General features: G+C 49.5%; 1 protein-coding gene across 3 annotated transcripts in view; it reads right to left on the reverse strand.

Moving 5' to 3' along the window:
- GREB1 (growth regulating estrogen receptor binding 1) overlaps positions 1-16574 on the reverse strand; it is a 144538-nt gene that overhangs the window by 63928 nt on the left and 64036 nt on the right. For all 3 annotated transcript variants that reach the window (XM_046660291.1, XM_046660289.1, XM_046660290.1), the window contains exons 3-5: positions 12052-12171; positions 9429-9605; positions 146-328 (exon numbers count right to left, since the gene is read on the reverse strand). In XM_046660291.1, the coding sequence (XP_046516247.1) occupies positions 146-328; positions 9429-9605; positions 12052-12171 (480 nt within the window). The remainder of the gene's footprint in view (positions 1-145; positions 329-9428; positions 9606-12051; positions 12172-16574) is intronic.

Genomic DNA, 16574 nt, shown 5'->3' on the forward strand with positions numbered 1-16574 from the left:
CCCCCACCCCCTCACACACATCTCCCTCACAACACACCCCTCACTCACCCTGCCTTCCTCACACACCCCACCCCCTTCACACACACACACCCCCTTCACACACACATACCCTTCACACCCACCGGATTCAGACTGAACCGCTTACCTGAGCCTTTCCAACAAATGAGAGGTCCTTTGGTTAGAGCCCCTTGTGCATTGCGGACCAGGTAATACTTCAAGTGTTTCTGCTTCTTGGGCTGAGTGGTCAACTTAAGATTTATGTGATTGGAGAATTCCGTGAAGTAACAGAAGCCTTTCTTTCCACAGCCAACACAATTCCCAGAGAAACCTGGAGGAGGAAACAAACCAGGAAAGTCTCCAATTGACCTCCAAAGTCCTGTCCAAACAAGACATAGTTGAGCAAAACTCTGACCATTCATGTCCTGTACCACCAACCAGAGAATCCCACGGGGCAAAGGTCCCCATCCTCTTATGTGGCCCAGGGCTCAAGATGGCCTTGGCTTCAACAGAAGAAGAACCTAGAAGACTTGGTCATAGAGATGGGCCCCGGCAAGCTTGGAAGGCTGAACCTGCTTAGGGGCATATTTTAAAGCCTATACAGAGGGCGAGGGTAACAGGCCAAGAACTGTCCCCTTCAGCAGTGTATGCTGATCAAGTACCCTTGGTGATCTGCTATGCCCCCACTTGCTGTGGTGCTGGCCTGTTACCGAATCTGAGAGCAATCAGATCACAGAGACTGGATACACTGGGAGACCTCTTGAGAGTCCAAAATTCCATCTAGGAATCAAGTAAGTCGATCCCATGAGTTGCTGAAAAGAAACGAGAGAGCTCCACAACGCCCGGCCAGGAGAGTGGGGAGGGAATTCTGCGGGCTTAGCAGCCCGTGGAGGGCAGACGTGGGCCAGAATGAGGCTCCCGCAGCGGCCGCATCCTGCTGCCCGAGGCCAGAACAGGCCTGTCGGGCTGTCGGCAGAGGTTCCCACCACTGTGAGGCTCTGGGACGGCTGTCTACACAGTGGCAATGACAAAACCACCTCCTACAAACTATTAAAATCCAGAGAATACGCTTGAAAAGACCTTCATGAACTGTAAGTCTATTCCAACTGTACTCACCAGAACCGTTGGCTAAGATGAGAGAAGTGTGATGATTTGGCTATTCTATCTGACAACCCTTCTGGTTCAAACTCACTATCTCAAGAAGCTCTTCCTTAAGATGTTGCTCTGCCCACGGTGTGTCTGGTTTCTACAGCACAAGGTCCTTTAGTAAGGAAGACCTTGAAGCTGAGACTAATTTATTTCATCATAATCTCTGGCTGACGAGTTCACACACATCATTTTGATTTAGGCCACGCAGTTGTGTGTGTCAGCTTTGTTTTTGAACAGTATTTCTGTTCAAAAAACTAGGCCTCTGGCTAGTGTTCAAAATAACATCAGTCAGTGAAGGTTCAAAACATCTCCACAGAGAAATGAGACGTCGACCTTGAAGAAACCTACTGGATTCTCTGATTTACTTTATTTTAGGCAAATTTAATAGTCCCTAAAAGGCCTCAGAAATAAGGACAAATCTCACAGTCTAGCCACAGGACAGGTACAGGGTTGTTTAACCTTCCAGAATCCTACTCCCTCTGCACCAGAGCAAACAGACAAGGGACCAGAGAAATGTCAAACACTGCGCTCTGTATTTCCTTGTTTTTAAAGGGACAGGAAGGGAAGCAAAGACACAGAGAAGCAGTGTCGCTCTTGCCATTCACTGTCATCCCGATGGTTTACTCAGTTTAGCTGACACAACAACCAGTCCGTCAGGACAGCAAAACTTTCTCTTGGGAAACCTCCAAAATGGAAAGGGAAAGTCATAGTCCAAACTAGAGAGGGAAAGGGATGCGTTCGATCCCAGCACGAGAGGGAAGTCTAGACCCACAAGCACAATATTCAAGGCTGCCCCCAATGCCCCCGACCCTCACCTCCAGCTTTATCTCCTGCTCCTCATTCTGCTGCACCAAATTCCCAGCTGGACTCCCCCTGCCCACTCCCACCACCCTCTCACCTCCAGACTCACACTCTTCCTCACGTATGTCCCACCTGCATGCTTCCTGCCATCGCTCGATGCCCAGCTCAAACACGCACACCTCCAGAACCTTCCTTGACCTAAAGGGCCAGGTCTCGCTGCTCTCCAAACCCCTCCAGCTCTTTATATTGCTCAGAGCGTCCTTGCAACTTCTTCCTTAGTGATAAAGTTATTGAAATTCAGGTCTTTCCTCCCAGCACTATCCCTATGCTTCCCAAGGACCAGGATGGTGGCGTGACTGTGTGTAGGTGTGAGTTGCAGCTGTGCATGCAGATGTATGTGCACAGACCAGCCCCAGGAATGCCGTAGACAGTCAGAAAATATCAGGAGGCAGGAAGGAGAAGAAAGAAGGTAACTGTGAAAGGGAGATTTCTGCGTCCACTCTGAAGTGATAACCGAATGTTTATATTCATCCAACCTGGGAACCTCGAGATAGACACAGCTCCACTGTCATCTAAGACCAAGACCCTGAGAAGCCTTCCAAGCCCCCTGGAAGGGATTCTGACCCTGATGGTTGAAAAGGTGGATGAACAAGAAACAGAGCTGCAAGACCAAGGATGCTAAGAGCACTCTGCCAAGGCTGACGGTGCCACTGAGAAACAGCCAAATAGAGCACAGGCCATTGCCCCATGAGAAATGTGGGCTGTGGGACCACGGCTCCATGCCAGGGGCAGGGATGGGACCCGCAGACCCGTAAGGAGCTCCTCCTGGGCTTCGGAAAGGAAACTGGAAACCCTGGCTCTTATGGTGAAGTATTTAGGGAGCCAGCAAGCAAACTGCTCTCCTGCTTAGGCAAAAACTTTCTGGCCAGGAGAACCAGCTGCTCCTCTGCAAGGTGATCCAGGGCCACGGGGGGCCAACCGAGAAAACCACACGCCACTTACCGACCGGCCCCAGGACACCGGGGAAGTGCTTTAAACCACCCCAGCTTGAACGTGTGAGGTAATTCTAATTTTCCAGGAAACTGTCTGAAAGGCAATAAAACTTTTCAGGAGGAAGAATAAAACAAGCCATTCTCTTTGGAAACCTACCTTAGGACTTGACAGTTTATAACAACCTCTAGAAAACAGGCCCAGAGAGCAGGGGATTCAGCCTGAATCCCAAGATTCCTGCCAGGCACAGGCACCCAGAGCTGGGAGGAAGCAGTCCTTCACGGGAATATTCCCTAACAATGACTCTCTCGTGACCACACAGCTGCACTGTGGGATTTTCCCAGAGGTCCAGGTGAGCTGCATTTAGCACGGCAGGGAGCATTTGCTTAAGAAGCGCATTCTGAATGGGTGCTGGCCACCCAGCCAGGCTCTCCCCTCTGTTGGAAGGAAAGCTCCTGCCCTCTTTCCATCCCCCTTGACTGCAGTGGAGCACGCAAAGACTTGGGGACCAGAAGGACTTGGGTTCAAATCCCGCCACACTAGTTATGTGACTTTGGACAGGTTAATTAACATCTCTGAGCTTTGCTTTCCTCCTCTATAAACAAGATGATAATAGCGAACATTTACTGCACACAGACCACATGCCAGGCATGGTGCCAAGCACTTTACACTATAACCATCCTCATTTAACCCTCCTGAAGCCCTATAAAACAATGCGTAGTAGGATCCCCAGTTTATGGATGAGGGAAACGAGACACAGACAGAGGCAGTAACTGGCCCTTGGGTACGGGGTAGGAAATATCAGAGTAGGGATTGAACCTCCCTGCTATGCCATCTCCTCACAAAAATCCATCTTGAAGGAGGACTAGGAAGGTAAAGGGCCCACTAGGCGTCTAGGGCACAATAGGTGGTCAGTAAGTGTCATTTCGGACAGCATGCTGTATTAGAAAGGAGACTGCAGGGGGAAAGGACACTCAAGGCGGACCCTGCACAGCCCCTCACAGTGCCGTGAGATATGGGGGACGTGGTTCAGTGTCTCCGGGTTTCAGTTTCCCAACCATAAAAGGGAAGGCGAGGACTAAATGGGTCCCACGCTTCCTTCTAGAACCAGTTACATGATTCTTCTTTGAAGCATGCACAGTGCTTCCTTCCGACGCACCGGGTGGTCTCTGAGCACATGGCTTACAGCGGGCTGGAGGAGGCCCAGGTTTATTGCTGAGATCCCTCCCTTTGCAGAAAGGGGGTCCCCCCAACCCTCAGGGTGGCTCTGGGTGCCCACCATTGCCTGATCTTTCCTTCTTGAGCCACAAGTCCAAGGAGGCCTTGCTGATACCACCACGCTAGATACAAGTGGTCACAAACTGGTCCTGCACCTCAGGCCTTCCTGGGCTGTGGGTGCCTCCCTCCCACCACACGCCTGATACTCAGGGAGGCTGGGTCCAGGCCGCTGCTCCAGGGCAAGCAGTCACTTGGTCCAAGCTGTCAACCTAACATGCCAAATGCAAATTTAACAAATATTTCTGAGCACAAATACGTCATGAGCTCTCACTCAAAGAACACTTGCTCGGAATTAAGCCAGGGGCTCTGAGGAAGACAGATAAAAATATATGGCCCCTGACTGTTAGGAGAAAGGGACAGACACGAATAACTCACTCCATACTGAGGCAGTGATGAGTATTCAGCAGAAGCATGGGCAGTAATAACAGCAGTCCCTCAAAGTCGGGCAGCATTTTAGAGTGTAAAGCTTCACAGAGGGGCCCGCTCAGCTCTCAGAACCAGAGCGCGCAGGGCGTAAATCACTCCCCCTTTCACAGACGGACAGCCTGATGCTCCGAGAGAGGAGGCACCTCTGCGAGGCTGGAACTTGCTTTTCCGGCACGCGGTGCAGAGGGAGAAGGCAGCGAGGGTCAGGAGCCGGTCAGGACCGCAATTCCAGGAAAGCCTCCTGGCGAGGCGGGACTTAAATTGCACCTTGAAGAAGTCGGATGGCGAGAGGCATCTCTGTGCTCCTTTCAAGGGAGGTGCCGGCACGGGCAGCCCGTGCTTTACCCAGCAAGCTCCACGGCCACCCTCCCGTCCCCTGGAAATGAACAGCGACTCGGGAAAAACCAGGAAGACCGAAGCACAGTAAGTGAACAACACAGAATCTAGCATTGCATCTCTGCTGCGAACACAAGCTGTAACAACCACTGTCAAGCCCCTCGTGGAGGGAACGGAAAAGAAAATGGGCAAAACCAGACAGGATGTTTATTGCAGGGTGGTGGGATTTGGGCAGCTTACCTTTTTCACTTTTTGGATTTCTGTTAGTCCCATCACAATCCTATTTGTGGAGATAAAGGTAGCCTGACAACAAATGAGGAAAAAATATGCCCATAGCCCCCCACCTTGATATTCTGGCCAAATTCCGAATGGAGTGTGGAAATGATCCATCTGTGTCTCTGAAGGGGCTTCCGAGGCTACTCTGTCTGTGGTGTCTCCACGGTGTCTGCCTGGGAAGAGCCACCTGGACAAGCATGTGCACTGGGCAGCGAGTGAGGGGCACACGGTGCAAAGGCCCTACCGGGGTGGCAGGCAGAGCCCAGGAGCCTATCAGTATTCCAGAGGAAATGGGGATGGGCCAGGGGAGATGGGCGTGGGGAGACAGGACAGAGCCTAGGGTGGCTGACAGCATGATGTTAGGAGCTTTAAACGTATAATGTCAGGACGCATAACATCTGGCTCCTTACTGCTTCCCCTGCCTCAGTTTCTCCCTTCCAATAAAAAGCAATTATTCACATGACCTCCAAGAGATCTTTCTAAAACACAAATTAAAACATGGTAATCACCTTATTTGAACACTCCCAATGTTTCTTCAAAATAAAAGCTGTAAGGGAAAAACCAGGAAGGAAGGGCGCATGTATAAATTAAGAGAAACTTAAAGGACATATCAATCAAATGCTTTGGGAGAATCTCGGGTGGATCTTGATTCAAAAAACCAACTGCAAAAAAAAGTATAAGACAAAATGGGAACACACTGGATATTTGACAATATTAAGGAATTATCGTTAAATTTTTTGGATACGACAATGGTATTAGATTTCTAAGAAAAAGCTCTTATCTTTTAGAGATACACACCGAAGTATTGACAGATGAAATGACATGATGTCTGGGATTTGCTTCACAATAATTCAGGAGGTAGAGAAGAGGGAAGAGTTATAAATGAAACAAGGTTGGCCGTGTGTATCTGTTAAATATGAAGGATAGATACATCAGACTATTCTACTCTCCTCTGTGCTTCCGTAGTTTGGAAATGGCTTCCTGGGCACCATAGCCTTTTCTAAGCAGGACCCAAGTGACCCCTCCCTGCAGCCTGCACTCCAGCCTGGGTCCTGAGTCCAGCTCCAGTCACAGGGAGTTCTCACCATTCCTCCAGCATGCCAAGCTCCTTCATGCATATGGTTCCGACTGGGTTCACATTCAGGACCTGCCACTTACTAGCTGGGTGACCCTGAGCAAGTCAGTTAACTTCTCTGTGCCTTTGTTTCTTTTTTTTTTTTTTAAAGATTGGTACCTAAGCTAACATCTGTTGCCAATCTTCTTTTTTGTAAATTGTTTTATTCTCCCCAAAGACCCCAGGTAGGTAGATGTATATTGTAGTTGTGAGTGACTCTGGTTGTAGCATGTGGGATGCCGCCTCAGCATGGCTTAATGAGCAGTGCCATGTCCACGCCCAGGATCCGAACCGGTGAAACCCTGGGCCGCCGAAGCAGAGCGCGTGAACTTAACCAATTGGCCACGGGGCCAGCTCCCTGTGCCTTTGTTTCTTCAGATACCAATGCTAGATAATGCATCCACCACATCAGTCATCTGACTTAATTAGAACGGTTTCCGGCACATGCTAAGTGCTCTCTAAAGTAGCTGCTGTTGGTTTTCAGTTGGTGGTGTTGTTGCTATTCTTCTCCAACTGGCAAAATTCCACTCGTTTTTCAGGGCTCACCTCAACACCACATCCTCCGAGACACCCTGCCCACCACTGGGAGGTGGTGCACCCTTGGGTACCCGACAGCACTTCAAGCCCTTGGCTACGGCATGCGGCACAGAGATGGATTATAAGCTTTATTTCTGTGGTTGATTGGTGCAGATCTCCGAGCTGAGCTCCCAGAAAAGGACCAGGTCCCACTAGGCTTTGGGGCCCCGGGCTGAGCTAACGGTCCACCTTCAGTCGGGGTTCTACGTTCAATAAATGCTTAGTTATGCGCCTGCTGAATGAACACAGGACTCCTTTGCTCCCATCTAAGAAATGAACATTCCAGCTAAATGTTTTCTCCTCTTATGTCTTAGCTATCAGCCAATTTAGATGAATCACCATCATAAAACTGAAACACACACCTAAAGTTTAATCTTTCAGCTTTCTCATACAAAATCCCTAAGTTGATTCACAGAAAACAAGATTCCCTTCATTATAAATTATGGGGGGGCTGGCGGAGCTAAACTGCTACTTCCCCCAAAATATTCCACAGCTTCCATTTTATAGGTCACTAAAAAGCACGGAGCCCCTGCCCCCAGAGGGCTGCGAGGCCACCACGTCCTGTGCAGCCATCAGGGTTAATTGCAGGAAACCTAAACAGTGTGAAGTGTGCAAGCTGAGGGCATAAAGTTATTTTAAAAGAAGAAAGCATTGGCTATTACCAACCAGCCCCTGGTCCCCACCTCGGAGGGCTTTTTGGCGAGCAATTAACGAAGGCTCCACTTCCTCTGCGCTGGCCGCCTGAGGAGCGAAGCTGTTACCGGGCTGGTGGTGAATAGACTTAAAGATTCTTGTCTCCACATTTCAAGACACAGGACCTCCTTGATTTACCACCCTCGCAATTCCTTTACAGCCACAAAGTGGTGGAATTCAGGCAAACCTTGGCCAGCACCAGATCAAACGCTAACCTAGTCACCAGGCCATCTCCCAACGCGTTTCGTCCCTCGTCCCGAGCAGCCTTGATAAGCAAATTAAACCGGAGCTGGAATGACTCCGGGAGCTTCTCTGTTAGAGTGAATTTTCTGGAATTATCTTGTTCTCAAGAACTAGCTAGAATAAGCCCATGGACCTGCCTAAAGAGAGATTTGGCTAGAAATTTCTCTCTCCCTGGTCATTGTCCCAGAGCCCAGTCCGTTCCCCTAGTCAGCGGTCATCCGCCTTGTTTCAGAGTTTACACAGGCTGTGTCCCCCCGGCCCTCGTGGCAGGAACCGTCTCTCTTTCTTCTCTGGGTCAATCCTCGCTTCCTCCCCTTCTCCACCCTTCGGTCCTGCGCACAGTGCCTCAGACAGAAAATGTGCTCAAATAGCCACTGAACTGTGTTTACCTACCCAGCTTTGGGGGCCGTATCAAACACAAAACTGGAGGTTTAAATGCTTGTACACAGGGAAAGTACAGAAGAAAATGTGTGTGTGTGGTGGGGGGCGGGGGGTTAACCCAGAAGTTTTTCTCACCAACTCACAAACTCGCTTCTGCAACGAAGACTGTTCCTGATGCTACGTCTGAAATAGATGATTCCAACCTGCCTGCCTGCCCAGGTCTCCTCCGCAGGAGACACCGGCCGGGTGAAGGGGCCAGACTGCTGCAGGGCCAGGAGCACGGGTGGAAGTCACCTCCACACTGGGTGGATGAGGATACTGAGGCCCGGGGGCCACACAGCGACCTGTGATCACACGCAGGAGTGCATCCAGCTCTCTGATCTGGCTCCACTAACAGGGGCATGTGCTGAGCACGGGGCCTGGCTCACAGGAAGAGCTCAACAAATGGCTGAACAAATGGGAGCCAGGCTTCGTAAGGCTTGGCCTCAACTCTGCACTGAAGTCGGGGCCTTCACGGGCCAGCGGTTGTTTGAAAGATCAAAGCCACGGCTTCCCCATGCTGACCTTGACCAGGATACAGAACCAAGTGGTATGGTAGTTAGGGCAGGATTTGGAGCCGGGAAGACATGAGTTTGAATCCTCACTCTGTTCCTTTACTCATGTACTTCTGGCAAGTTCATTAACAGGTTCATGCCCATCTATAAAAACAGGACAATAATGACCACCTCTTGAGAGGTGAGAGGTCAACCAAGGGAGAGAATGGCTGGAGGGTGCCTGGCAGTTATCAGGATATGAATGTTCTGGAGGCAGGAACACACACTCAGCCTTATTCTCCTTCTGCCTCACGTCTGATGGCTTCTGGGAGGGTCTGGCACAGGGTTTGTCATTCCTCATCCAGGTAGGCACTTAGGAAAGGTTTGATAAATACATGTACAAAAACTTTAAAACTAAATGATGAGCTCTCTACAGGAAAGTAGTCATATTTTAAAATAAATCTCATTTGCATTTCATTCCACAAAGAAATAGTCCACAGAGAGTCACCAATGGGGCAGTGTGACATGCTGATGAAGAGACCCTAAAGGTGGCCCGTTCCCGACCACCAAAGGCCTGCCGTGTCCCCGCCCCACATGTGGCCGGAGCCGTAGAGAAGGGCAAAGGAGGAACTTACCAAGGAGAGCGTTGTGCCCGTTATCATCCGGCAAGAACCTTTTGTCCACGGCACACACCAGAAGATGGTCTGGCAGGCTGGGGGACTTGGCCCCCACGAGGAGGAAGTCTGCAGGGACGTCGATGGGCTCGTTGGAAATGGAGACAAGACGCAGGTCCTTCCCGGCCTGACAGAACCCTAGGAGGAACAGACGGGGCTCACACCTGCTGCCCACGAGGGGCTTCAGCAGAACCAGGATCCATATGGGCAAGCGGACGAGAACCTTCTGGATCTTGTCAGGACCAACCCTTACCTCTGGACGCAGCTGACTTTAAAATTAATTCTGAGAGAAAAAAATTATCACCATAGTTATTTGTGACACTTAGCACAGTTTTTAGGATTACCAGTGTCACCATGTAATACATATTAATGTACAGAGGAAGCTTAACAGGGAAAAACTGTAGACAAATGGTGGTAGATTAAGATGTATACAACATAAATCCATAAGAAACTGTGAGTGATTTTCCATTTTTACATTTTACGGGTATGAGGAACAGGCTGATGTCCAGAATAAAGGGCGGGGCCCTGGGCCGCTCGCCGGCTGCCTCCGGGGAGGGGCTGGGTGACCGCCACTCAGGAGACTCTTCCGCGCAGAGACACTTCCACTCTGTGCCACTTTAAACTTTTTGTATTTGAGAGCTTTTAAATATATTTCCTATTCAAAAAATAAGTGTCCAAAAATATCTGGAAGAAAGGGAGAAGACGGAAACAGCTGCGATTTATTTGGATGGGCCCCTTCCAGGGTCTTTCTTGACAACAGCACATTCAGCTCCACCCACTTCGAGGCCTCCATCTTTAGTTACTGACTGAGATGAAGAGAGATGCCATGAACCCTGATGGCCAGGCCTTCCCTGCAAAAGTCTACAGCACTTTGAAAAGCGCCATGTCCCTGCTTCACCATGGACAGCGCGCTGTCTCCTGCTCTCCCCTCCGTCCCTCAGTCCGGGGTGGTGGTGGGGGGATTCTGGGGGGCGGGGAGCAGACAGGCCTGCTCCTGCGCCCACCGTGTGCGGCACGGGGCCAGGACACGCTCTGCACAGCTCTCCTGTGATCGCCGATGGGAAGGATTTCTGCCCCCAGTGCAAAGACGTGGCGATCGATGCTCAGAGAGGTCACTTGCTCAAAGCTGCTGAGAGGCGAGCCAGGACGGAGCCAGGCCTGAGTCTCAGGCTAGGGGCGGTTCCCCTCATCGTCCTGGGGAAGTTAAGCAAATTCCCAGACGTTGAGGTCAAGCACCCAACAGGTCTGCGACCCAGCCCGTCCTTCTGAAGAGCTTGGGAAAAGTTGGCCGTGGGCAGAGCATTCACTCCATTTATTTGGAAATTCTTTGAAAATCACGGTGATGACCACTGGAGAGTTTACTGTTCTCTTATTTAATTAGGTGGCCTTTTAACACGTGGACACTAGCAGTCCTACCTCACGAAGAGCCACTGTGCTGGCTTCCCTCTCCCAGTGAGGGCTGATCCCCGCCCCTGTTGGCCATCCTGCACAGGGTTGGGTCTGGGCCCCCACATAGGGCCCATGGGGCCACCACTGCTGTCTGATCACTTCTCCCCACCCTGCCCAGGCGCATTGCAGACCCTTACCCAAATAAACTGCTAGCAGTTCCCCAGAGGGCTACAATCTCACCCCTCCAAGCCTTTGCACATGCTGTTCCTCTGTCTGGAATGTCCCAGCTTCCCCCAACCCTCTCCCAGTCTCCTCGCTAACTCCTGCTAATTCTCCAAAACTCAGATGAAGGACCACCTCCTCCAGGAAGCCTTCCCCAAGCTCTCTGCCTGCAGCAGGAAACTTCCCTGTGCTCCCGGGCACCCCTGCTTGCCTACCCCACCCTATAGCACTTTCTACATCGTCTGCAGTGTCTGCTTACCTATATAGCTCCATTAAACTGGGAATTCTTGTACCTTTTATCTCCAAATTTCCAGAGCAGGGGCTCAATAATTATTTTAATTAACTGACTAAATAACTAACTAGTTACACCTCTTGACTGGTATGGTGACAGGACACATGAACTTACTACCTCTCGGGAGGCTGTCCGGCTAGTGAGGGGCAGAGCAAGTCTCTGAGCACAGAGCACACGCTAGCATCTCTAGACCAAGCTGCCACCCCAGCCGGCATCTCCAAGCCTCGGTTCCTCAGCAGCAAATGGGAAGAACATCACTGATTTCACAGGGCTCCTGAGACAACAGGTAGCTGCGTTTTCAACAGAAAAGTACCAATAGAGGTGAAAGACGATTCCTACTAATCAATTCTGAGGTAAACACGCAGTACCAGCAGATCTGAGTTGAGAAAATATATTCTAGTCTTCAAACAACCGATGTAGAAAAATGAACTCTGGGATCTAAATCCATTTGTAAAGTTGAGGCTGTCCAAAGGGTGGCTGAGGGGCTGTGCGCCCTCAGCGTGTGTGCCCCTTGGGGTGATGCAGCCAATGCTCCTGGTAGGGGAGGGCATGCCTGCCACTACCTGCTGGGGACAGTGGGCACAGCTCACACCTTAGGGGCCCAGGACAGGCAAGGGGACTCCCGCAGCACAGAGCCGCAGACTCCGGGCATCGGGGGCCCTGCCCAGCTGGTGGTCTCACCATCTGTGGTGCAGCACCCTTCGGGCAGAGGGTGCATCTGGTAGGGATTAGGGCGACAGTTCTGCTCCAGGGCCCCTTCTCCTTCTTCTTCCTCTTCCTCATTGTCCACTCGGCTGCCACCTACAAGTGGGAGAGAGGAGTGACAGCAATGGAGGCAGAAGGAAATACTCAGCAAGTCTCAGCTTCTGAACCACTAACCAGTCCTCACAAACACACCGTGAGTCTGGCATTGTCTCCGGAGCTTCTTTACCCAAGAGGAAAGCTGAGACTCACTCCAGTTGATGAGTTTCCCAAGGTCACAGACTCAGCCTCCAAGCCTGGCCTGGGGACTTCAAATTCAGGTTCACTTCTCTTCCCATCCACACAGCTCTACATGTCTGCACAAGCACAAGGGTGCAATACGTGTATAATTGGTTAATAAGGACGGAGCACGAAGCTTGTACATAGTAGGCACTCCAAAAATATTTGTGTAGGGGGGACCATGGTGGAATATATAGACCATTTTACAGATAAGGAAACAGAGGCTCAGAGAGACCCCATGATTGGCCCACAGCTCTTCAACCACCATCTTCCCAGTCGTGTCTGATGCCCAAGCTGACATTGTCACCACCAACTGCACTGCTCAGTTTAGAATACAAAATACAGTGTGAACTGCCTTTACATGGTAGAAGAGAGCTGTTAAACTATATGTTTTCATTTACATGCATGTATAAATTACTACAAATACAAACACATCCAAATTTGTCTCATACACAAACCATTCCAGAATGTTCTAGAAGAGGGTCAGGCTTAATAAAAGCTTTTTATTAAGTGAAACTGTATTTTAAGAGTAATGGCAAACGTGGAACTGGCCAGGAGAGCCAGGAACTGACCATGGAAATCCCCCGCTCCATGTTTGTGAGTTCTGTCACAGCAGTAAGAGGAGTTTCTTGTCATGAGCCACAGACGCTCAGCTCCTGGAGAGCAGGCCCTCTGCCCTTACTCATCCCTGTAACCCAGGCACCCAGCAAAACGCCTCGTACAGGGGTGGTGCTCGAGAAACATCTGCCCAACCGAGCTGAGCACACACAGCTACACCTTATTACCCAGCATGGCTAGAGAAAGGGGGGATTTCCTAGAAGTGAATTCTCAAGGCTGTTAAAAGAAGTTATTCAACAGACGCTTTTGGTAAAAATCTTTCCCAACCTGCCTATCTTTAAATGTCGTTAAATAAAGACCATACAGATTTCTTCATGGTTTAGGGTCATTATTAGCATCCTTAAACACACAAGGCTAGGAGACAGGTGTTTCTTCTTTTGTTTCTGTCTTCTCTCTTAGTGCTGGCTTCTCTGTCGCCATTTCTCCTACTCCCATCTTTCTCGGCTCTGACACCCTCCGTCCCTCCAACCAGGGAGTTGAGTGGTTTTAGGTTAGTGATGAAATCGTGTGCACTGGACAAAGATGGGACAGGGACTCACAGATCTCAGGTTGTAGGATTTGTGTCTGCCACTGTTAATGTGGCCCCAGGAAAGTTACTTAACCCCTCTGTGCGTCAGATCCTGCATCTTTAAAATGAGGTGGTTATATAAAGTCACTTTGAGCTGTGACAGTCCAAGTGGGGAAATATGGCCCTCAGAGTTGCACAGAATATTCCAGATGTGATTTAATCAGTATGGGGTACTGGGAACATACCCTCACAGTGGCCACTATTTTAAAGGTGTTTGTGGGACAGGAGACTAAATATTTCGAGCCAGTCGGTGACCTTGGGAAGGTCAGAGCAAGAAATGAAGCAAGAATTCCTGGTCTCTCCATCCTTCTGGGCCTAGAGAACACAGAGGTGGTGGGAACACTGTAAAAAGATTACCCGGGAAGACAAGGGTGGGGCGCAGGGCAGACGAATGCCAAAGGCGCCTTCAGAGGCTTCCTTCCTGCCATTCAGTGCAGGCCCCGGGGGGAGTGGTGTTGCCCAGACCCAGGTGCCAGCAATGCAGCACAGGTTCCCATGGGGGCTCAAACTGTCCTTTAGCCACCTACGGAGTGGGTGGCATAGAAGGCTCTGCTGCAAAATCAAGACTAGTCTCTGAGCCAGTCCTCCAGAGGCCCGGAGCGGACGGCAGAGACACCGACAAGTGGAGAGAAAGGGGAGAGAAAGTCGGAGACTTCGGAGCTGTGAGGGCACACACAGGAATGTCTGCACATTAGGCTGCTAAACCGAAAAGAACAGGAATTCAGACCCTCCGAAAGAAAGAAAGAGGATGGTCTTAAGCCTCAGAAAGTCAAAGAAAGAGCTCAAAATCCAGTCACTAAGAAAGCAGGATTAAAGGTCAAAGGTCTACATCAGACATTCCAGGACCTTTGATGGGACCGGCTGGGAGCAGACCAAACCAGACTGTTTACCAAGGTCCCCGGCAGGAGCAGAGCTTTCCGACGGCCCTGGACACACCAGCTGGACTGGCAGCTCAGGACCCTGAGCTGAAGCAGGAATCCAGGGATCCTAGTGCGGCACCTCACTCCACGAGCATGAGGCCATTCATTTGAATGTTTACACTACATTCTGTTTTCTTTCCATGAGAAGAAACTGTAGGACATGCTGAGTGGGTGGGATCATAGGAATTTGCCTGCAACTTCTTTAATTAATAAGCACTTATCCCAAAAGGCTGGGTGGTATTTGTTTGGTTTGGTTGGTCTCTCTTTAAAAAATAAATAAATAAATAACACGTAAAAGGTTTTTCCCCTAGAAGGAGGTGGCAAGACCCCTAATTCAGAGAACAAAGTGATGAGGCCCTGCTGAACCACCCTCACAGATACGGAGAATGTTAACAGACTGAGGGTGTTTAGTACACCAGCTCCCTGGTCATAAAAATCATCCTTCATGTTATCTTCTGAGGAAGGACAGCAATAAGATAAGAGATCCTGACACAGAGACAGACAGACAAAACAAGGTGTGGCCTGTACATGCCATCTGCACCAAGTTTTATGATGCAGAAAGCAGGGGCTCGAGCTGAGTGCTTGGTTTATGGTGACATTTAGCAAAGCGAAGAGTCGCCCGCTTCCACCAACCCCTCATCCTTCCTCTCCCGACTCGAAAAACGAAATCTCAGAGGATTTCCCTATTCTGTCTGGAAAATGGGAAAATCACAGCAGGGTCTGCCCTGGTTTTCATACCAACACGAGGGCTGCACATGGCGGCCAACAGCTGGCAGGGAGCCTGCAGCACTCGGCACCGGAGGCATGGGGCTACCCTGGAAAGCTCCGCGCACCCCACACCCTCTCAGCAGGGGAGGGCCTCCTCAGAAACCAGCATGTTCGGGATGCAGCCTCCCAGGTAGAGGACAGGAAAGGTAATCCATGGAGATCACTCTCCCTAGATGGGTATCCATCAAAACTCCAAGCAAACCAATCTTCCATCTTCCCAAATCATGAGACTCAATTACTTTAGCTGATGGAGGTGAAAGCAGATTTCAAAGTGCCATTCAAAGGTACTAAATTATTTATCATTATGACTATCGTTAACTCACCATGACCCACCAAGCCTTTCAGTGCTGTTAGAAGTTAAGGATGACCATTTAATACATATTTCACAAAAGTCTAGGACATATTCTCCAGGGATTTCTCATCTCCCCACAGTGTCACAGGAAGGCTTCCTATGCCAGAAAACGTCAGTCCTTTCTATGTGAATTCCAGAAAATTCTTGGGTTTCCCACTTCGTGGTTTTGACCACAATCTAGTTTCTCTCTAGACCCAGATCCAGTTCTTTTTGGCTCTTAGCTGATTTGCAAGGTTAACTCTGTAGGGACATTTCACAGAGTGACACAGGAACGCTTCTCTGCTGGAACTCTCAGATATCACACAGCGCCCGTGCCTCATTTTTCCTTCTGTGCAACTTTCTCCAGCCCGTCATCCCCACAACCCCCAACACACACACACACGCATTCACACTGACACACTCACTCACATCGTGACCACCCCAACACAGGACCTGGCATACCGCACGCTTTCTTAATTAGTTCATTTTTATTTTAAAGCATAGCCTCTTTAACTTCATGAAAATACACAGCTATAAAAAATATACACTAAAGATCGAAAAATACAACCATTCTAATGTCTCTGGATAATTAAGTAAACCTTAAAGTTGTCCTCATGCCTGAAGATTATTTATTTATTTATTCTTAGCACACGTTAAATTCATAAGGGTTTGTTCTTGGTTTTTAAAAGTTTCTAGAGGGCTCTTGTATCTGCTATCATAAGGAGAAACTACCTAGGCTACTTTGCAAAGATATGGTCAAGAATCCTGGGATAAAGAGAAAAAAATGTTTATCCAAGTGAAAACGTCAAACCTTTTAATAAGGGTAAGTGACAACCAATTGAGAAGAGTCAAACTCGGCCCTATTCTTTTCTCCTGTTAATCCAATGAATAATTTTATTCCTTGCAACTTTATGGCTGAAACTTATTTTAGTTTTAGCTAAGTAGGAACGTATGTGCCACTTTCTTCTTCTAACAATTCTTTTCTGCTGGGCTCAACATTTTCTAGCAGAACAGCAGA

Source organism: Equus quagga, chromosome 5 (assembly GCF_021613505.1).
Source record: "Equus quagga isolate Etosha38 chromosome 5, UCLA_HA_Equagga_1.0, whole genome shotgun sequence".
Lineage (NCBI taxonomy): Eukaryota > Metazoa > Chordata > Mammalia > Perissodactyla > Equidae > Equus > Equus quagga.